The sequence below is a fragment of the Papio anubis genome, chromosome 20 (assembly GCF_008728515.1).
Source record: "Papio anubis isolate 15944 chromosome 20, Panubis1.0, whole genome shotgun sequence".
NCBI lineage: Eukaryota > Metazoa > Chordata > Mammalia > Primates > Cercopithecidae > Papio > Papio anubis.
Genome location: NC_044995.1, coordinates 47,606,726 through 47,628,669, shown reverse-complemented (window position 1 = coordinate 47,628,669; position 21,944 = coordinate 47,606,726). Strand labels below are relative to the sequence as shown.

The 21,944-nt window shown below is 56.7% G+C and overlaps 1 protein-coding gene across 1 annotated transcript; it reads right to left on the bottom strand.

Moving 5' to 3' along the window:
* Positions 1-3,229: 3,229 nt before the first annotated feature.
* Positions 3,230-21,770, bottom strand: DAPK3 (death associated protein kinase 3). Its single transcript, XM_031660110.1, is given in 10 exon segments — positions 3,230-4,399; positions 4,822-4,867; positions 5,767-5,919; positions 7,230-7,256; positions 7,482-7,530; positions 7,851-8,030; positions 8,804-8,873; positions 8,875-9,124; positions 20,300-20,455; positions 21,642-21,770. Coding segments are annotated over 9 exon segments (1,374 nt in total). The 5' UTR covers positions 20,362-20,455; positions 21,642-21,770; the 3' UTR covers positions 3,230-3,862.
* Positions 21,771-21,944: the final 174 nt, after the last annotated feature.

Sequence of the window (21,944 nt, the reverse complement as noted above, 5' to 3'; positions counted from 1 at the left end):
CAAGGAAACTGAGGTCCGTGGAAGCGCAGCAGGGCCCCAAACTCACACTCCCAGCCCTTTTCCTGGAACTAGCAGAACGTGAACCCTGCTGGGGTGGGGGGGCAGACCAACCACACCAGGAGACCAGGACCCCTGGGGGCTCCCATTGCTAGGAGCATGCGACCACACCCTGGCCCAGCCTCCCTCAGCGGGGTGACCCTGAGCCCCTGGCCCCGTCTCTGGCCTTCCTCTGGGCATCTGAGATGGAGCTTGAGTAAGAACCCTCGCCTCAGCCTCCCAAAGTGCTAGGATTACAGGCATGAGCCACCGCACCCGGTGCTGTGTGTGTGTGTGTGTGTGTGTGTGTTTGAGACAGGGTCTTGCTTTGCTGCCCAGGCTGGAGTCCAGTGGTAAAATCATGGCTCACTGCAGCCTGAACCTCCTGGGCTCAAGTGTTCCGCCTCCCTCAGCCTCCCCAGAGGCTGGGACCACAGGTATGGGCCACCACATTAAGCTAATTTTCTCATTTTTCGTAGAAGCAGGGGTCTCACTGTGTTGCCCAGGTTTGTCTCAAACTCCTGGACTCAACAATCCTCCTGCCTCAGTCTCCAAAAGTGCTGGGATTACAGGCCTGAGCCACTGAGTTGGGCCACATTCCTGGAACTTTCTCACCTTCCCAAACTGAAACTCTGTCCCCTGAAACACTCTCCACCCACCTCCCCAGCCCGACACCCCCCCATCCTTTCTGCCTCTGTGACTCTGACGGCTCTAGGGACCTCCTAGGAGTGGAATCAGTGTTCGTCCTTTTGTGCCAGGCTTCTCAGTGAGCGTGACATCCTCAAGGTGCATCCATGCTGTGGTCCCTGTCAGGGTTCCCTTTTTTCAGGCTGAGTCATGTTCCATCACAGAAGGGACCCTCCGTTTCTCCATTGATCTGTGGATGGGCGCCTGGGTTCCCTCCATCCTTTGGCTGTCGAGTCGTGCTGCTGTGAACATGGGTGTGCAAATGCCTGCCTGAGCCACGGGTACTTAAATCCCTCAGCTGGTCCGTCCACACTTGGCTGCCCGGCCCAGCATCATCCTGGACCTCCCAGGCAGAGTCCAGTTGCAGGGATGGGGCGCTGGACCGGTCGGCCTCCTCAGTGCCACCTGGTGGCTGTGTCCCACAAGGTTCCTCCGTGGCCAGGTTGCAGTTCCCAGTGGCTCTGTGGCACGTGACCGCTGGGAGTTCTAAGGCATCCTTTCTGCCTACGGGGCCGGATGAGATGGGCAGGAAGAGGAAGGCACACGTGATCCACTGACTTAACATGCTCACAGCTGGCACCAGGAGACACACTGTGCTTTTTTTTTTTTTGAGACGGACTCTCGCTCTGTCACCAGGCTGGAGTGCAGAGATGCTATCTCGGCTCACTGCAAGCTCCGCTTCCCGGGTTCGCACCATTCTCCTGCCTCAGCCTCCGGAGTAGCTGGGACTACAGGTGCCCGCCACCACGCCTGGCTAGTTTTTTTACTTTTAGTACAGACGAGGTTTCACCATGTTAGCCAGGATGGTCTCCATCTCCTGACCTCGTGATCCGCCCACCTCGGCCTCCCAAAGTGCTGGGGTTACAGGCGTGAGCCACCATGCCTGGTGCACTGTGCATTTCTTTATGAGACAAGGTGTTGCTCTGTCACCGAGGCTGGAGTACAGTGGCGGGACCATAGCTCACTGCAGCCTCCGCCTCCAGAGCTCAAGTGATCCTCCTGTCTCAGCCTCCTGAGTACTGGGGACCACAAGCAGCCCCACGATGCCGGGTTCACATACAATTTTTGTGTGGATGTGCATGTTCCTGCCTCTGTGAATATACTAAAACCACTGAATTGTACACTTAAAAAAGACTTTAGGGTGTGTGAATCATAGCTCAATGAAAAAAAATAAAGTAAAAAAAAATGGCCAGATGCAGTGACTCACGCCTCTAATCCCAGCACTTTGGGAGCCCAAGGAGGGCGGATCACTCGAGGTCAGGAGTTCGAGACCAGCCTGGCCAACAAGGTGAAACCCCATCTCTATTAAAAATACAAAAATTACAGCTGGGCATGGTGGCTTACGCCTGGAATCCCAGCACTTTGGGAGGCCGAGGTGGACAGATCACCTGAGGTCAGGAGTTCGTGACTAGCCTGGCCAACATGGTAAAACTCTGCCTCTACTAAAAATACAAAATTAGCCCAGCGTGGTGGCGCATGCCTGTAATCCCAGCTACTTGGACGGCTGGGGCAGGAGAACCACCTGAACCTGGGAGGCGGAGGTTGCAGTGAGCTAAGATCGTGCCACTGCACTCCAGCCTGGGCAACAAGAGCAAAAACTCCAACTCAAACAAAAACAAAAGACAAAAATCAGCCACCTGTGGTGATGCACGCCTGTAATCCCAGCCACTTGGGAGGCTGAGGCAGGAGACCCACTTGCATCCAGGAGGCGGAGGTTACAGTGAGCCGAGATCGCACCACTGCACTCCAGCGGGCAACAGGGCAGGACTCCATCTCAAAAAAAAAAAAAAAAAACAAAACCTCCTCAGGAAGGCCGAGCAGGGTGGGGCCCTCTCTGAAACCACGTGGGAGTGAGACCCAGCGGCTGTGCTGAGCCTGCTCCGCCGGCCTGTGGCTCCAGGCGGGGCAGGGGCTCCCACGTGGGACGCAGCAGCATCCAGTAAGGCGCAAAAGGACAAGAAATGGGCCGGGCGCGGTGGCTCAAGCCTGTAATCCCAGCACTTTGGGAGGCCGAGGCGGGTGGATCACGAGGTCAGGAGATCGAGACCATCCTGGCTAACACGGTGAAACCCCGTCTCTACTAAAAATACAAAAAATTAGCCGGGTGTGGTGGTGCGCACCTGTAGTCCCAGCTACTTGGAGGCTGAGGCAGGAGAATGGCGTGAACCTGGGAGGCGGAGCTTGCAGTGAGCCGAGATCGCGCCACTGCACTCCAGCCTGGGTGACACAGCGCGAGACTCCGTCTCAAAAAAAAAAAAAAAAAAAGGACAAGAAATGACTGGGACCCACCTCGGCGGCCCAGAGCTTCCATCTCACTGCAATCCAAACACCCAGGGGCGCCAGAGACCAAGATGCGGCAGCTCCCACCCAACTTTGTCCCCTTCTTCCCGAGGAGCACAGCGGCAGGCAGGGAACACAGACAAACATGAAAGCCTCGGAGGGCACATCCCCGGAGGCCAAGGGCTGGTTATCCCCTGCCAAGGTCTGAAGCGCACAACACGCTGCGTATGTGGAAGCCGGTGTTTTATTTCTCTTGGCTGCAGAGGGCCGCTCTTGTCTAGGCCTGCACACGCGCCACGACGGGGCTCGCGGAGGAGTCCGCAACAGAGGACCCCACATCCAGGGAACGGGCTTCGGCAAGGAGGGCACATGGTAGAAGACCCCACCAAGCCCGGCGCCACCCAGAAGCGTGGGGACTGCCTGTCCGCCGTCCACCCCACCCTCCCCGTCCCACGACCTCCTCCTGGGCCAGTGGCAGCAGCGGGCAGCACCCCGCCAAACTGCCCACAAACCCTCCCCCAGGCCTGGGCCTGGGCCAGGGCTGCATTCGGACGGCCGCTGTGCCTCGGTAGCCAGTCCCATCCTGGGTCCCAACCCTCACAGCGCCAGAGGCCACGCTGCCTGGAGGGTCCCAGCGTCATTGATGATGCAGGAGCGAAGGTGAAGGCCGGCTTGGAGGCTGTCCAGAGAAGCAGCCCCGTCCCACACCCACCCTTGCCCTCCAGCTCTTCCCACTCCGCCTCCAGCCTGGGGGCGGTGTACAAGGGCTGGAACGGGACAGGAGGAGCAGCGTCCAAGTAAGCGCCCCCACCGAAGGCCGAGCTCCAGCTGTCCTGGGGCCTGGCCCATCCCAGTGCGCCTAGCGCAGCCCGCACTCCACGCCCTGAAGCTTCTCCTGCTCCAGAGCGCGCACCAGGTCCTGTACGAAGCGCATCTCGGAGGCCACCTGCTTGGCCAGCGCCTCGTAGCGGTTCTCCAGGCGGCTGAAGCGGCGCTTGAGGCCGCTGGTCCCCAGCAGCGCGCCCTTGGCCTCCTCCTGCGCCTGCCGCTTGAGTGCCTCGGTCTTGAGCAGCTCCTGCCGCAGCCGCCGCAGGTCCTGGCCCAGGCTGTCGCTCTCCTCGCGGTACCAGGCCTCCTTCTCCTCGTAGATGGCGGCCAGCGCCTCCACGTCCTCATGGCAGAGCCGCCGGCTGCGCTCCAGCTCGCGCAGGCCCTCCTCGGCCGCCGCCACCTCCTCCAGCACCTTGGAGAAGCGCTCGAAGTTGGCGTAGCTGTTGTTGGGCGGCATGCTGGAGTGCGACTTGATGGTGTACTCCTTCAGACGCGTGGTCTTCAGGCGCCGCCGCTCGGGCTTGCGGCCGCTGTCCTCGCCACGCACGTTCCGCCGCCGGATGGCCTAGGAGGGAGGGAGGCCTGAGCGGGGTCCCCGCGACGCCACCTAGCCCTGCCAGCCCCCGCCTGCCAGTGTGAACTGAGGTTCAGGGGCTCATCCGGCAGCCGAGTCAACGCCTCATGACAGAGACTGCCCGGCCCAACGCAAAGCCGAAAGTGCTCCCTCGAGAAAAACGTTGGGGCCCTGGCCCTGGCAGTCTCAGCCCTCCTGGACACACACCAGCCGAGGACGCCACCAGGTCTGTCGGGTGCCACATGTCCCACGCCCAGGACCCGACCCCCACCACCCAGGCCCACTTCTCTGGGGACCCTTCCCAGCCACTGGGGTTTGTCACATCCACAAGCCTTAAATGCTGAAGGCCATCCGGACCCCAGTGAGAAGGCCAAGGCGGGAAGCCCAGGGAACTTCCCCCCCCCCACACTTACCTTAATCCAGGAATGTTCCAGGCTCTGGGCAATGGTCATTCTCCGCCTGGAAGACCCCTGCCCTGGTTAGTTACACCTGCACCATCTGTCCCGTCCTCCCGCGGATGACTGACTCCCAGGACCCCCAAAAGCCCTAAAGTCACCCCCCAGCCTCTGTTCAGCCAACCACAGGAGCTGAACAAGGGGACTTCAGGGAGCGCGGTTTTCTGGGGGACGGTGGAGAGAGCTGAGACTTCAGGCTGGAGGAGCAAACCCAGGTGCCCGAGAGACAGGCTGGGTGGCCGGGGAGGCCCAGCAGGTCTGGGGGTCTGGGCACGCCCAGGGAGGCCCGGAGAGGTCAGGGGAGGCCTGGGAAGGCCCTATGAGTGAGGGCTCAGCACTGCCGGGATTCTAAATGTTTACAGGAAAACAAGTCACCTGGAATTTTACATAGAACCTTATTTTACACACTGGCAACTAAAAGTTTGTTAAAAACACGGCAAGCAGCCAGTGTGTCACACCTGCAATTCCAGCACTTTGGGAGGCCAAGGCGGGCAAATCACTGGAGGTCAGGAGCTCAAGACCAGCCTGAGCAACACGGTGAAGCTCTGTCTCTACTAAAAATACAAAAATTAGCCAGGTGTGGTGGCGGGCGCCTGTAATCCCAGCTACTCAGGAGGCTGACATGGGAGAATATCCTGAACCCGGGAGGCGGAGGCTACAGTGAGCCGAGATCACACCACTGCACTCCAGCCTGGGTGACAGAGCGAGACTCTGTCTCAAGAAAAAACCATGGCAATGGCCAACCTGGCCCATCAGTTTCCTCTCTCCAGCCCAAGAGGGAAGCAATGTCCGATCGCCAGCCACAGGGAGGTGGCGCTGGGAGGAGAGTCCCCTGCAGCTTCCATGGGTGGAGTGGGCCCATGTCCCATGTCCCACCCCGTGCCCTCTGCCGGCCCCTCATACTTGGGATCTTTGACGAGCAGCCGGCGAATGAAGTCCTTGGCCAGCTCACTGGTGTTGCTGAAGTACTCCTCGTCAAAGTCATAGTTCACGGCTGAGATGTTGGTGAGCGTCTCCTGCTTGGTCTCGCCCAGGAACGGGGATGCACCGCTCAGGCTGCGAGATGGGCATGGGGTTCAGTGGGGTCCTGGGCTCCCACCACGACCATGCCGCCTCCCCGGCTGCCCCCAGCTCTGTCCTGCCCACAACAGGCAGAGCACAGACGACAGGCTGACGGCAGGTGCCTGGGCCACTCACACTCCTGAGCCCCTAGAATCTTCCCGCAACGATCCCAGCCACCACCCAATAGGCATTCAAAATCCACCCCCACACCCCGCCACTGACAGCAGCAGCAATGAACGGGCAGGGTCTCTTTGGAGATTCAAAGTATCTGTGCAGACGCAGGACCCGAAAGACCCCAGTCCTCAGGAACGCCGAGGGGAGGAGGGCAACTGCAGTGGGGAGCCCAAGCCGATAACACCTTAACCAAGGGATCAAGGTCAACAGCCCGGCAGCAAGAGGCCCTGACAGCGTCTGCCTCCCAGCCTGATGCTGGGCAACAAGAGCAAAACTCCACCTCAAAAAAAAAGAAAAAAGAAAAACAATTAGCCAGCCAGGCGCCATGGCTCACACCTGTGATCCCAGCACTTTGGGAGGCCGAGGCGGGCAGATCACCTGAGGTCAGGAGTTCCAAACCAGCCTTGACCAACATGGTGAAACCCTGTCTCTACTAAAAATACAAAAATTAGCTGGGTGTGGTGGTGGGCGCCTGTAATCCCAGCTACTCGAGAGACTGAGGCAGGAGAATCACTTGAACCCGGGAGGCGGGGGTTGCAGTCCACAGCCGAGATCGCACCACTGCCCTCTAGCCTGTACACCAAGAGCGAAACTCTGTTAAAATAAATAAATAAATAAAAGCCGAGCGTGGTTGTGTGCACATGTAGTCCCACGTACTCAGGAGGCTGAGGTGGGAGGATTGCTTAAGCCTGGGAGGTGCAGGCTGCAGTGAGCTAAGACAGCACTCCAGCCTGGGCAACAGCTAAGACCCCGTCTCAACAAATAAAAATAATAAACAACGGCAGGCCCATGTGTGGCCCAGGGAGGAGTCAAAACCCAGCCTGGGGCCAGGTCCCTTCCTTGCACTTTGAGGAGGCTGGGCTCCCTAGCAGCTGCAGGAACAGGAGCATATACACCCCCGAACCTGCGGCCTGCTCAGGTGCTCTGTGAGCGTCCTGCCTTCAGAATTCTTCAGAAGCCTCTGGAACAGCAGCCACAGAGAATCACTCATCCGTTCACCCGGTATACCCTGAGCACCCGTGATGGGTCACAGCCAGGCTGGGGAACGCCGGCATCCGCATGAAACACACGGAGCCCGGGACCCATGCCAGCTGTGCTGCACAGCTGAGGGGCCCCCGCCAGGTACTCACAGGATGTAGGTGATGACGCCGATGCTCCTGGGGACAGACAAGAGGAAGCGGTCAGCGCAGTGTGGGGCCGCCTCCCCTCCCAGTGCAGGGCCCCGCCCGCCCTCCTAGGACCAGGGCGTCCAGAGCCCCTGCTCTAGGGTGACAGTCCCCCCATACTCGAGCAGTAGCAAGGCCCTGCTTCATCCCCAGCTGCAGCGCTGGCCTGTGCTCCAGGACAGCAGGGAGGCCTGGGGGAGGGGGCGGCACACTCACCACATGTCTGCCTCCAGGCCCAGCGGCTCATAGTTCACAATCTCTGGGGCTGCAGAACAGGGAGATGTGGATCAGGCACTGGGGACACACTGGCCAAGGAAGAGGCTCACAACACAGGCACGGGGTCAAGGCTCAACACATCACAGCCCTTGGGGCATGAATGCGGCAGAGCTGGCCCTCAGGGCCTGACGGTAGGACGGCTGGGCTGCACCAAACGGAGGCCCTGACCTCCTGCAATGCCGGGCCCAAGAGGGACAGCCTCAGGGCTATGGAAGCGGCAGCTGGCGCCGGGCATGACCCACCCCATGCCCAGCAGGCAGCCCCAGACCACCCTCCCCAGGCTGGGCTGCCCACTGGGCAGGGCCTCACCCACAAACTCCGGGGTGCCGAAGATGTTCTTGAACTCATTCCCCGCCTCGATCTTGTGCGCGATGCCGAAGTCGATGAGCTTGATGCGTGGGCTGGGCACGTTCTTGTCCAGCAGCATGATGTTTTCCGGCTGGGGCGGAGTATGATTATCTCGACCCTTTACTCTGATTGCCTCGACCTCTTAGATTTCGATTACATCTCGATTGCCTCGACCCTTTTACTCTTTGATTGCCTTCGACTTTATCTTTCGATTGCCTCGACCTACTCGAGTTTCTTTACCTTCGATTGCTTCCTTTTGACCTCTTTGTGACTTTTGATATTCCTTTGACTTTAATTCTTTTATTGCCTCGACTTAATTCTTTCGATTGTCGGACCTTTATCTCTCGAGGACTTTCACTTTATTTCCCGCGATGACCCTTTTTTGATATTTTGATTTTATTTTTGATTGTTTCTTTTGACTTTATTTTTGATATTTTGAGACTTTATTTTGATTGTTTTACTTTACTTGATGTTTCGGATCTTATTTTGATGTTTTGACTTAATTTCGAGTTTCGATGATTTCGGATTGCTTCCGACTTTATTTCGTTTTGATTTTATTTCCGGATGTTTTATTTTTATTTCGATAAGTTTTCATTCTATTTCTCTCGAGTTTCGATTAATTTTGATTGTTTCTTTTCTTTACTTTATTTCCGGATTTTACTTTGATGTTTTCGACTTCTTATTTTATTGTTTTAATTTGACCCCCACGCTCCCCACCTCACCCCCACGCCCCCACAACCTCACCCCCATGCACCCCCTCACCCCCCATGCTCCCAAGCTCCCCCCCACCCTCACCCCCACACGCAAGAGGTGCTCTCCAGGCTCTTCTCCCTCGCTTCCCCACACACTGGCCGGACACCACGGGCTCACTCCCTTCAGGCCGCGCGAATGCTTTGGGAGTGCAGGTAGTGGACTGGCCCAGATCTGCTTGAGGAACTGAGTGGCCTCGTCCTCCGTGAGCTGACCTTCTCCTCGGGCCAGGAAGCTCAAAGAGTTCCCCGCCAGAGACCAGCTCCAGGATGAGGACCACGTCCGTCTTGTTCTCGAAGATGTCGTGCAGGGTGATGATGTTGGGGTGCCGGATCTCCCGCAGGATGTTCACCTCCCGCTCAATCTCCTCCCGGCTCACCCCGCGCCGGCTGGATGACAGGCGTCGCTTCTTGATGAACTTGGTCACAGACTCCTTGCCCACAGGCTCCTTCTGCCGGCACTTCCGCACGATCGCAAACTGGCCGCTGGAGGAAGGGGAGTGAGTGAGTGGGGGTGGCTGGCTCCCCGCCACCTCCACCTGCTCCTCTAGGCGCAGCCCTGCACCAGGCACATCAAAAGACATGAGCCAGTCGCTGCAGGGGAGCAGACTCCACGCCTTCTCAGAGAGCAATTCCCCAGAGTCCCGCACCATCAGACGCAGCGTTCCCACCCATCCCAGGGCTATGCCCAGTAGGTGTGCGGAGGCGAGTGCAGAGCCAGCACTCACCATATGGCACCAGCATATTATTGAAAAGTGAAAGAACGAAGAGTTCAATGCATATCAAGAGGGAACTGAGGGGGGGCCAGTCACGGTGGCTCAGGCCTGTCGTCCCAGCACTTTGGGAGTTCCAGGCGGGCCGATGACTTGAGCTCAGGAGTTCAAGACCAGCCTGGCCAACATGGTGAAACCCCGCCTCTACCAAAAATACAAAAAATTAGCTGGGCTTGGTGGCGGGTGCCTGTAATCCCAGCTACTCAGGAGGCTGAGGCAGGAGAATCGCGAACCCAGGAGGCAGAGGTTGCAGTGAGCTGAGATCGCACCACTGCACTCCAGCCTGGGCAACAGAGCAAGACCCTGTCTCAAAGAAATAAAAATAAATTTAAAAAATAGAGAACTGTTTTCAGGTGCAGGGCTCACAATCCTGCACTTACTCTCACTTTGGGAGGCTGATGAGGGAGGATAGCTTGAGCCTAGGAGTTTGAGACCAGCCTGGGCAACACAGTGAGACCCCATCTCTACACAAAAAGAAATACTCAAAATAAAGGCAAGGTCACAGTGGCTCAAGCCTGTAATCCCAGCACTTGGGAGGCTGAGACTTGGTGGATCACGAGGTCAGGAGATTGAGACCATCCTGGCTAACACAGTGTCCCCATCTCATTTGGAAAAAAAAAAAAACACAGAAAACTAGCTGGTGAGGTGGCGACATGCCTCTGTAGTCCCAGCTACTCGGAGAGGTTGAGGAGAATGGCGTGAACTCGGAGGTGCATGGAGCTTGGTGAGCTGAGATCTGGCCACTGCACTCCAGCCTGGGCGACAGAGTGAGACTCCGTGTCAAAAAACAAAAATAATAAAAATAAATTTTTAAAAAATAAGCAAGCAAAGTACCAGGCACAGTGGCTCATGCTTGTAATCCCAACACTTTGGGAGGTCAAGACGGGCGGATCACTTGAGGACAGGAGTTCAAGACCAGCCTGGCCAACATGGTGAAACCCTGTCTCTACTATAAAAATACAAAATTAGCCAGGCATGGTGGTGGGTGCCTGTAGTCCCAGTGACTTGGGAAGCTGAGATAGGAGAATTGCTTGAACCCAGGAGGCGGAGGTTACAGTGAGCTGAGATCATGCCATCGCATTCCAGATTGGGCAACAGAGCGAGAGTCTGTCTCAAAAAAACAAACAAAGAGTCAGGTGTGTGGTGCACCTGCAGTCCCAGCTGCTCGGCAGGCTGAGACAGAAGCACTTGAGCCCAGGAATTCAAGGCTGCAGTGAGCTGTGATCGCACCACCACCCTTCAGCTTGGGCGACAGAGTGCTTAATTTCTGACCAATAACAAAAAAAAAGGCACTCATTTCCAGACAAATAACTGAAAAGAAATAAACGGCAACTGGGAGAGATTTGGATTAATTCAGGGAATTTTACCCAGTCACAAGAAAGAATAGGCCAGCTCTTTACGTGTGGACAAGAAGAGACCTTCGGACGTCACCCACTCCGTGAGGCGGAGAACACGGTCTTTTTCGTCAGAAAGGTACCAAGGCTACACAGCAGCCTGTCCACATGGAGTCCCCAGGAGAGGTTAAAGAGACGTGTGCACAGAGGAAGGGTTTGCTTTTTATTTGTTGCAGTTCCATCCTGACCAAACTAGTCACCGCAGAATTCATTTCACCATTTTAAGTAAAATCGCCCACTGACTTGAAGAGCTCCCTACTCAGTGCAGAAGGAAAGAAACCGCGTAATTCACCGAGACAAGAGACCAGAGTGAGGATGTGGGGCCGGAGCCACACGCGCCCGGGTGGAGCTGTGGAAACAGCCTGGCTTCGGAGAAGCTTCAACCGCGAGGAGTTTCCATGTAACCCACAATTCCACTCGGGATCTCTCCCACAAAGCCTTACACACGTCCGTGTGGTAGCTGCAGGAGCTCACCTTGCTACCGCCCTTGGTGGAAACAGCTCAGCCCGTCAGGCAGTCCCAGCACAGGGTGGCCCATCCACACACCGGAGCCCGAGCCAGCGACGAACAGGAACAAGCCCCGCGGCCGGGCCACAGCTTTACAACATGGGAGAGGAACTGCTTGAGGACATCCGCTGAACACAAAGCCTAAGCCCTGCTCCAGGCTGGAGTCGCTGCCATGGGCTGAAGTGGGCCTCTTCCGGGCCTCCATTGGCATGGAGACCACAGATAAACAATGTGTGCTCACTGCACCTCCGAGGTTAAGGTCAGGAGGTGTGCTGAAGTGGCAACTCCCCATGGCCGGGCCACCAGGGACATGCTCTGCACACCGCGGGGTGGGGGCAGGGCATTAGAGGTGGGGAGGTGCCCAGTGTGCAGTCATGGGGGAGACTAAGGCATAGCAGCCCTTCAGGGGCATGTCCCGCGTGCTAGCCCTGGGACCTGCCAAGATGGCGTCTTAACAGCAGAAGGGGCTCGGCAGACGGGATGAGGTTGAGGATCTGGAGACGGGAGAGCATCCTGGGTAATCCGGCGCCCAGTGTCCTCGTAGCATCCTGCATTGAGATGAGGGGAGTCAGAGAGACTGGAAGAGGCTGCGCTGTGGCTGTGAAGAGGCCCGAGAAGGAGTCCCGAGAGCCAAACCCCGGGTGCCTCCTAGACTCTGGGAAGGGAGGAACACTTGTCCCCTGGAGCCTCCAGGAGGGCCCAGCCCTGTGGGTCCTGGTGACCGGAACCTGAGGAAGCCACCATAGTCATCCAGAGGCGCTCACTTGTAAGGGTTTATTGCAAGCGGCCGCAGCCTCCACATGAAGCAGCCAAAGGGATGGAGGAAGCGGGGCTGATCCGGTCCAGACTCGGCCCACCCGGCCCAGGCTGCCTGCAACACGACGTCCCCTGCATACATTCTGCTCCCACCCTGGCGCCGTCCTTGCTGTAACACTCCCTGCACCTGGAGCTCCTTCCTCCTTCCCCTCTGCCTGCACCCACCAGGCTGACGGTAATACTTCCACCTCCTATCGCAGGAGGACTCCCACGGCCACAGCATCCAAATCCAGCGGTACCTCGCTGCGTTGTGAACTGGAATATCTGTGTTGGGCCTCTTTTTATTTATTTATTCATTTATTTATTTTGAGACAGAGTCTCACTCTGTTTAGCTGGGCAGGAAGCGATCTCGCTCACTGCAAACTCCTGCCTCTGAGTTCAAGTGATTCTCCTGCCTCAGCCTCTCAAGTAGCTGATTACAGGCACGCACTCACCACTGCTAATTTTTATATTTTAGTGCATGGGTTTCACCAGGTTGCCCAGGCTGGTCTCAAACTCCTGACCTCAAGTGATCTGCCTGTCTTGACCCCCCAAAGTGCTGGGATTACAGGCATAAGCCACCACGCCTGGCCGGGTTGCCTCCTTTTTAAACACGCAGATTTTATCCCTCTAGTGTTATTCCAACCTGAACTAAAAAATAAAGAGGAGGCTGGGTGCAGAGGCTTATGCCTGTAATCCAAACACTTTGGGAGGCTGAGATGGGAGGATCACTTGAGGTCAGGAGTTCGAGTCCAGACTGGGTGTACACAGCAGACCCCCATCTCTACAAACACACTAGCACAGCCACACAGGCTAAAGAAGGCGGTCCATGCTCCTTCACCCCCAGTGAGTCGGCTCAGCAGCAGCCTGTGGTCCTAAGGTGAGTGGACGTGGCTCTGCTTTGCTCCCAGCCCTGTTAACAGTGGTGATTTCCAACAGCTAGTCCAAAGTCAATCAACACTAAAAGTCGGGAGACACGAAGTACTGCTCAGAACGGAATCCCAGCTCACTCATGCCTCTGAACCTGAGGGCTTATCACAGTCACCCACGTAAGAACCCCAGGCTGAGAATATGGGGGAGGCCAGCCTCTGGGCCACCAGGTCCACACTTCCTCCCTACCCCCGGCTGATCCAGTCTACGCTTCCTCCCCTACTACAGGGCGGATCCGGTCCACACTGCCTCCCCACCCACGGCAGATCCAGTCTACACTGCCTCCCCGACTGCAGGGCACATCCAGTCCACACTGCCCCCCCACCCAGGGCGGATCCAGTTCACACCGTCTCCCTGACTGTAAGGCGGATCCAGTCCACACTGCCTCCCCACCCAGGGCTGATCTGGTCCATGCTTCCTCGCCACCCAGGACAGATCCAGTCCACGCTTCCTCCCCACCCAGGACAGATCCAGTCCACACTGCCTCCCCACCCACGGCAGATCCAGTCTACACTGCCTCCCCGACTGCAGGGTAGATCCGGTCCACACTGCCCCCCAACCCAGGGCGGATCCAGTTCACACTGTCTCCCCGACTGTGAGGCGGATCCGGTCCACACTGCCTCCCCACCCAGGGGGCTGATTCAAGAGCAAGCCTGCACCCAGGGCGATCCAGTCCACACTTCCTCCCCACTACGGGGAGGATCCAGTCCATGCTTCCTCCCTACCCAGGGCTGATCCGGTCCACGCCCTCCCCACCCAGGGCCACCCGGGTCCACGCTTCCTCCCCACCCAGGGAGATCCAGTCCACGCTTCCTCCCCACTGCAGGGAGGATCCAGTCCATGCTTCCTCCCTACCCAGGACGGATCCAGTCCACGCTTCCTCCCCACTGCAGGGCATAGCCGGTCCATGCTTCCTCCCCACCCGGGGCTGATCCGGTCCACGCTTCCTCCCCACCCGGGGCTGATCGGGTCCACGCTTCCTCCCCACCCGGGGCTGATCCGGTCCATGCTTCCTCCCCCACTGCAGGGCTGATCCTGGTCCATCATTTCCTCCCCACCCGGGCCGACCCGGGTCCACGCCCCTCCCCCACGCCGATCCCCGGCCCACGCCCCTCACCCGCTGACCGGGTCCACGCTTCCTCCCCACCCGGGGCTGATCCGAACCATGCCTCCTCCCCCACTGCAGGCTGATCCGGGTCCACGCTTTCCTCCCCACCTGCTGATCTGGCCACGCTTCCTCCCCCACGGGCTGATCTGGACCACGCCCCACCTGCTGGATCTGGTTCACTTCTCACCTGCTGATCTGGTCTACTGCTTCTTCCCCACCTGGGCTGATCCGGGTCTCACGCCTCCATTTCACCCGGGGCTGATCACTGAGGGTCTGAGCAGGCCGTCCTTGGTGCTTCCATCCATCTCCTAGCACCCTACAAAGTGGGCCAGACCCACCTTGAGACAGGGTCTGGGCCGGCCGTGGCTCGAAGCCTGTAATCCCAGCATCTTTAGAGGCCGAGACGGGCGGGATCACTTGGTGTGGTCAGGAGATCGGTTCATCCTGGCTAACACGGTGAAACTGCCTCTACTAAAAATACAAAAAAACTAGCGGGCGAGGTGGCGGCTCTGTAGTCCCAGCTGCTACTCGGGAGGCTGGAGGCAGGAGAATGGCGTGAAACTCCAGGAGGCATGGAGCTTGCAGTGAGCTGGAGATCCCGCCACTGCACTCCAGCCTGGGCGACAGAGCCAGACCTCGGGCTCTCAAAAAAAAAAAAAAAAAAAAAAAAAAAAAAAAAAAAAAAAAAAAGAGACAGGGTCTGGTTCTGTTGCTCAGGCTGGAGTGCAGTAGTTCATTCATGGCTCACTGCAGCCTCGACCTCCTGGGCTCGGGCAATCCTCCTGCCTTGGCCTCTCAAGCAGCTTGGACTATAGGCACACACCACCACACCCAGTTAATTTTTTTTTTCTTTTTGTAAAGATGAGGTCTCACTCTGTTGCCCACGCTGGTCTCTAACTCCTGGGCTCAAGCGATCCCTCCCAAGTAGGCGGGACTACAGGCACATGCTGCCACACCTAATTTATTCATTCTATTTTTTGTAGAGACAAGATCTTGCTGTATTGCCCAGGCTGGTTTGGAACTCCTGACCTCAGGAGATCCTCCCACTCCACCCCCCCAAAATGTTGGCATTACAGGTGGAGCCACTGCACCTGGCCACTATTCGCATTTTAAAGAAACTGAGGCTGAGAAAAGGAAAGCAACTAGCCCGAGGACATGCAGTCAGCCAGCGGCGGGAGGATTCAAACCTTCAAAACAGGTGCTGCAGGCTCCAGAGCCCAGGTGCTCTCACAGGAAGCGGGCACCTGGGGCTGGGCACCGGACTTCTGCCTGCCCAGCTCCCAGCTCCACCCGGTCTCCTAACAGACCCAGCTGTCCCAGGGCAGCCTTCAGCGCTCACTCTCAGTCCGTGGGACTCAGTGGTCCAGGAAAGGGGTGGAAAGGGACATGACTGGACCTGGGCAAACAGAAAACCACACCCTCCAGCCCAAAGAGACCGATCCAGTCCACACGGCTCGGAACGCCTGCCCGGAAGAGAGCCTCTCTCTCTCCCTCTGCTGGGCTGGGATTCGGGCTCGCGGCAGGGGCCACCATGTAGAACGCTGCCTAAGAACAGACCAGGCCAGGAGAGGGGAGCCACCAGGCACTGCGGGTGGCACGTAAGCCCTGTCACTCACTCTGCCAGGGCGCCTCCTCCACGCTGGAGTGGACCTCGGCCCGGGGGACACAGGGCACCGCACACACCAGCACCCAGGCACACCTGCGGCCGCCGCACACCTGGACTCCCCGGTTCCGTAAACCACGCCTTTCCCTGTGGATTTCAGGTTCTGCCACTGAGTCCTCCTACAGCAACACCAGACCACAGCCGCCCACCTCCAACAGCTCCCGGGCTCACTGGCCACAGACGGACTTGCTCCATAGAGGCAAGGCCACCGGCATGCTCTCAGTTCCTCTACAGGTGGAACTCTACAGGTGCTTGATCTCCCCAACCAGGAAAGAAACTCCGAGAGCCGAGCTCACCTGCTTCGCTTCTCTGTAACTTCCCTGGCCCCCAGCGCAGGTGGGGGACACAGCAAGCCCTCCTCAATCATGGTCTCAGGTATCACTCCCAAACCACTTCCTAAGTGCCTGCCACAACCCAGACACAGCCCAAGCGTGGCCTACACACTGACGATTTCTACTGATAGGGTTTGTGATGTTTAAAAATGTGGGCTGGGAAGCCGGGCACGATGGCTCACGCCTGAAATCCCAGTACTTTGGGAGGCAAAAGCGGGCAGATCACAAGGTCAGGAGTTCGAGACCAGCCTGGCCAACATAGTGAAAGCCCTGTCTCTACTAAAAATACAAAAAAATTAGCCAGGCGTGCTGGAGGGTGTCTATAATCCTAGCTACTCGGGAGGCTGAGGCAAGGAGAATCGCTTGAACCCGGGAGATGGAAGTTGCAGTGAGCTGAGATCGCGCCATTGCACTCCAGTCCGGGCAACACTGCAAGACTCCGTCTCAAAAAAAAAAACAAAAATAGTGTGGGCTGGGGCCAGGAACAGTGGCTCATGCCTGTAATCCCAGCACTTTGGGAGGCAGAGGCAGGCAGATCATTTGAGGTCAGGAGTTCGCGATCAGCCTGGCCAACATGGCAAAACAAACCCCGTCTCTACCAAAAATACAAAAATTGACCAGGCATGGTGGCAGGCGCCTGTAATTCCAGCTACTTGGAAGGCTGAAGCACAAGAATTGCTTGAACCTGGGAGGCGGAGGTTGCAGTGAGCCAAGATCGAGTCACTGCACTCCAGCCTGAGCAACAGAGCCAGATTCCGACTCAATTAAAAAAAAAAAAATGTGGGCTAGGCAAAGTAGCTCACACCTATAATCCCAGCACTTTGGGAGGCCGAGGTGGGTGGATCAAACTCCTGAGGTCAGGAATTCGAGACAAGCCTGGCCAACACGGTGAAACCCCCTCTGCACAAAAAATACAAAAAAATTAGCCAGGCATGGCATGGTGGCGGGAGCCTGTAGTCCCGGCTACAGCTACTTAGGGGGATGAGGTAGGATAATTGCTTGAACCCGTGAGGTCGAGGCTGCAATAAGCAGAGATCTCACCACTATACTCCAGCCTGGGTGACAAAGTGAAACCCTGTCTCAAAAAAAAAAAAAAAAAATTAAAATTCCAAACCATTCCTAGCTTGCAGACCATATAAAATCAAGTGTCAGGGAAAAAGAAATGTTTGCCCTGGTTGGGTCTGGCCCACGGGCTGCAGTGCGCTGACTCCTGAGTAAATGAATCAGGACAGCAGACAGGAGGGTGCACAGGCAGTCTGTGCTTGCAATTTAAAAAAATTAGGCTGGGCGTGGTGGCTCACGCCTATAATCCCAGCACTTTGGGAGGCCAAAATGGGAAGATCACTTGAGGTCAGGAGTTCAAAACCAGCCTGGCCAATATGTTGAAACCGCGTCTCTAATAAAAATACAAAAAAATTGGCCGGGCGTGTTGGCAAGCGCCTGTAGTTCCAGCTACTCAGGAGGTTAGGGCATGAGAATCGCTTGAACCCCAGAAGCAGAGGTTGCAATGAGCTGAGATCACACCATTGCACTCCAGCCTGGGCAACAGAGCAAGACTCCGTCTCAAAAAGGCCAGTGCCAGGCAGCTCAAGCTGTAATCCCCTCTCTCCCAGCAGCACTTTGGGAGGCCAAGGCGGAAGTGATCCACCCGAGGAATCAGGAGAGAAGCTGAGACCATCACAGCTAACAAGGTGAAACCAAATCTCTACTAAAAAATACAAAACTGGCAGGAAAAGGAGTGGCAGGTGCCATAATTCCAGCACTCAAGAAGCACAAAGCAGGGAAAATGGTGTAAACCGGGGAGGCAAGGCTTTGAGCTGAGATCCCATCACTGCCTCCAGCCTGGAGTGACCAAGCGGAACTCCATCTCAAAAAAAAAAAAAAAAAAAATTACAGCACGTTATGCCGCATTCTGGGCCTTCACCTTGCACTTCGTGTGTCTCTGAGAATGTTTCAGACCACTACGTGAAGCAGTGCCGTCAGAACAGCAGACACTGGCCACCCAGAGCTGTCAAACCCGTGAGGTGTGGCCAGTCCTGGGAAGAACTGTGATATGAAATACACACCAGACGTCCAAGTCTTCAGAGCAAAAACAGAAGGCTAAATATATTTTTTTAAATTATGTATTTCTGTTTGTTTGAGAGACAGGGTCAACTTATGTTACCCAGGCTAGTCTTATAAGTCCTGGGCTCAAGCGATCCTCCCGCTCTGGCCTCCCAAAGCACTAGGATTACAGACGGAAGCCACCATACCGGCCCTGCCTGGTTCTTTTTAAGAGCTGCATCCTATTCCAGCCCTGATGCAGTGGTTTGGGGGGCCATTTAAGAGGCTGTTGTTCCCAGCAGGGCGCAGTGGCTTATGCCTGTAATCCCAGCACTTTGGGAGGCCAAAGCAGGCGAATCACCTGAGGTCAGGAGTTGGAGACCAGTCTGGCCAACATGATGAAACCCCGTCTCCACTAAAAATACAAAAACTAGCTGGGGGTGGTGGCAGGCGCCTATAATGCCAGCTACTTAGGAGGCTGAGGCTGGAGAATACCTGGAACCCAGGAGGCCGAGGTTGCAGTGAGCTGATATCTCATCACTGCACTCCAGCCTGGGCAACAGAATGAAACAGTGTCAACGAAAAAAAAAAAAAAAGGCCAGGCGCAGCGGCTCACACCTGTAATGCCAACACTTTGGGAGGGCAAGGCGGGCGCATCATGAGGTCAGGAGATCGAGACCATCCTGGTTAACACGGTGAAACCCTATCTCTACTAAAAACACAAAAAAATTAGCCGGGCATGGTGGCAGGCGCTTGTAGTCCCATGCTGCTGGGGAGGGTGAGGCAGGAGAATGGCGTGAACTCAGGAGGCGGAGCTTGCAGTGAGCCGAGATCGTGCCACTGCACGCCAGCCTGGGTGATAGAGCCAGACTCCGTCTCAAAAAAAAAAAAAAAAAAGGCTGTTGTCCTGGTAAACGTTGTTCTAGCAACTACCCCAGTCTTAAGTCATTCCATCCATGTATTTACATTTTTCCAATGAATTACTTCCTAGAGGTGAAATCAGCAGGTTAAAAGAAATAGACATAATCAATTTGGCTGAATTTTGCTGACTTTTGCCAAATGACCCCTGGCAGGAGGTCCTAACACATTTTCAACACTGAAGCAGAAGTAGTCACTATGGGAGGAGGGGGCGTGCCTTCTCTGCCACTAACGGAGGAAATTCCTGAAGGAGGGACCTCAGGATCCCAAAAGGGCCGCAGCACTCTCCCTGGCCTGACACAGAGCTCAGTTATTTACATTCCCTTCTGGTGACATCATGGGGCGGCTCCAGGGAGGCTGGCCAGCAACAAACTCACCAAATAAGGTTGGAGGCTCTACAAAAGGAGGCAGGGCCTAGTGGTGTCTGGCTGGTCTGGAAGGGGCGGGGTCTCAGGGGACCCTCCAAGCTCCAGACAGGCAGGAAATCGGCTGCCTCCCTGGAAGAGGAAACCTCTGCTTTTTCCCACAAGAATGTTAAACAATTGACAGAGGTGTGGGCGCAGCTGGGAGACACGCCCCTCCCTCCCCCTCCTTTAAATATCCAAGAGCTAGGAAAAAACTCAAGGGCCTCCCACAAAAGAGGATTCACACAGGGAGAACTTTTTTTTTTTTTTTTTTTTTTTAAATAAATGGGGTTTTACTGTGTTGCCCAGGCCGCAGTGCGGTGGCACAATCATAGCTCACTGCAGCCTCCGACTCCTGGGCTCAAGCCATCCTCCTGTCTCAGGCTTCCCTAGTAGCTGGAACTACAGGCATGAGCTACCACACCTGGCTAATTTTTTTCATTTTTATTTTTTGTAGAGATGGAGTCTTGCTATGTTGCCCAGGCAGAAGACACACCTTTCAAAAACAAAAGCAGCTGGCATCTGTTGCTCTGGTGCTCCATGCCAGGCACGGTATTGGCTGCTGTAAAGACTCAATTACTTTCCTCCCCACAGGAAACTGACGATTCACAAGCAGGAATTCACAGCCAGGGCTGTCTGACTCCACGGCCCAAATTTGTTCCACCAGCACAGGGTACTGACTCATTCCTTCTCAGGATACAGGATAAAGAACAGGAAGGAGACTTGCTGTTCAGAAAACCGCACAGCGCCTCCCTCCTATCCCTGGAGCCCAGCCGCGGGGGCGGACGGCTCACCTGCCCAGCTCCTCCCCCATCTCATAATGGTCCTCCACGTCCTCCTGCCTGAACGTGGACATGGCGGCCGGTCTGCCTTCCAGCAGCTTCCACTCCAGGGAAAGTGCAGTCACCGCAGCCTGGAGATAGGACCTCAGGAGTCCCCTAATGGTGATCCTGGAGGAGACAGGGAAAGAGAGAAGTGAGGAACTGAGACATCACCCTTTTCTCCTAATGGACAGACCTGCCTACCAAACACAAGCCTCCCACCTCTCCACTCTGAAGCTCCAGACTCCTCATAGAGGTGCTGTGTTTAGTGGGCTGGGTCCTGTCATGTCACCTCTTTTAAAGCCCCATAACCACTCAAAAGGTTAGTAACAGCCCCACTGGGCCACCTTCACCCCACAAAACTCTCCAGACACATAATTCTGACTTCCCTGACGCTGCCGGGGCCTTTCTTTGCCTCTCCTAGACTTCTCCCAACCTGCTCAGCCAAAATCCCCCACCATTCCCGCACGTTCCCCACGCTCTCCTCAACCTCAAATCCCAGGGCTACCTTACTCCCTGGCCAATGTCTTAACGAAGTTCTCAAGTCTACTTCTTTTTGTTGTTGTTGTTTTGAGAAGGAGTCTCGCTCCGTCGCCCAGGCTGGAGTGCAGTGGTGCAATCGTGTCTCACTGCAGCCTGGAACTCCACGGCTCAAGCGATCGTCCCACCTCGGCCTCCCAAAGTGCTGCCATTCTGGTCAAAATTCCCAAGTTAAGTTACTACCTTAACCCCTCCCTTGTCCTTGCCCTCGGTAGGTCTCTTAAGAACCTCATCGATGGAACACCCCCGCCCACCCCTAACCATCTCTGACTCCCTCCAATTCTGAATTTTCCAGGAACTGGACGACGCCTTCCACGCTCCTGCAAGCCCACTTTGCCTCCCTCCGGCGCTGACCTCCACCGTCCTCGCAAGATTAACCTCTTCCTCCCCGCTTCATGTATCAAAGTCCCCCAACCGCAGTCTCCCCTACCCCCCAAAACGGGCCTCCAAAAAGGACACCATCTGAGTGTCCTCCACCGTCCTCCACCCCCTCTCGCCCCAAATCTCCGCACAAGCCCCTAGGCAGACCCCAATGGCTACCTTTGCAGAACCGCCCCCAAGGCCTTCCCCATCCCTAAGGTTCCGCTCCAGCATCCCTGGTGCCGCCACGCCCCTCGCAGGCCCGGCCGAGCCCCTTCCCCGGCCCAGTCAACCAGATGGGTCCCCAAACCTACCAGCCCCTCAGGTTCTCTCCCTCCCTCGTCCTTCGCGGGCCCCCGGAGCGCCGCCCCGAACCCACCCAGCCCTTCAGTCTCGGCCCGAGTCAGCTCCTCACCCTCCGTCGTCCGGAGTCCACGGCCGGCACCGCCTCGCTGGCCACCGCCGCCTCCTCCAGAAGCCCCGCGCCCCGGCGCCGCGACGCGCCTGCGTCGACGTCACCACACCCGCCAGTGCCCGCCCCCGGGAAGCAGATCCCGCCGCCTACTGGCCGGTCCTCCCGCCGCCTATTGGCCAATCCGCCCGCCGCTCGCGCCGCACCTCAACGCCCCGCCCCCAGCTGCCTTTTCGGCCCCTGCACCCGGATGCAGCCTCGCCATTGGCTGAGGACTCGCCTTCCCTGATTTGATTGGCTGCAGTC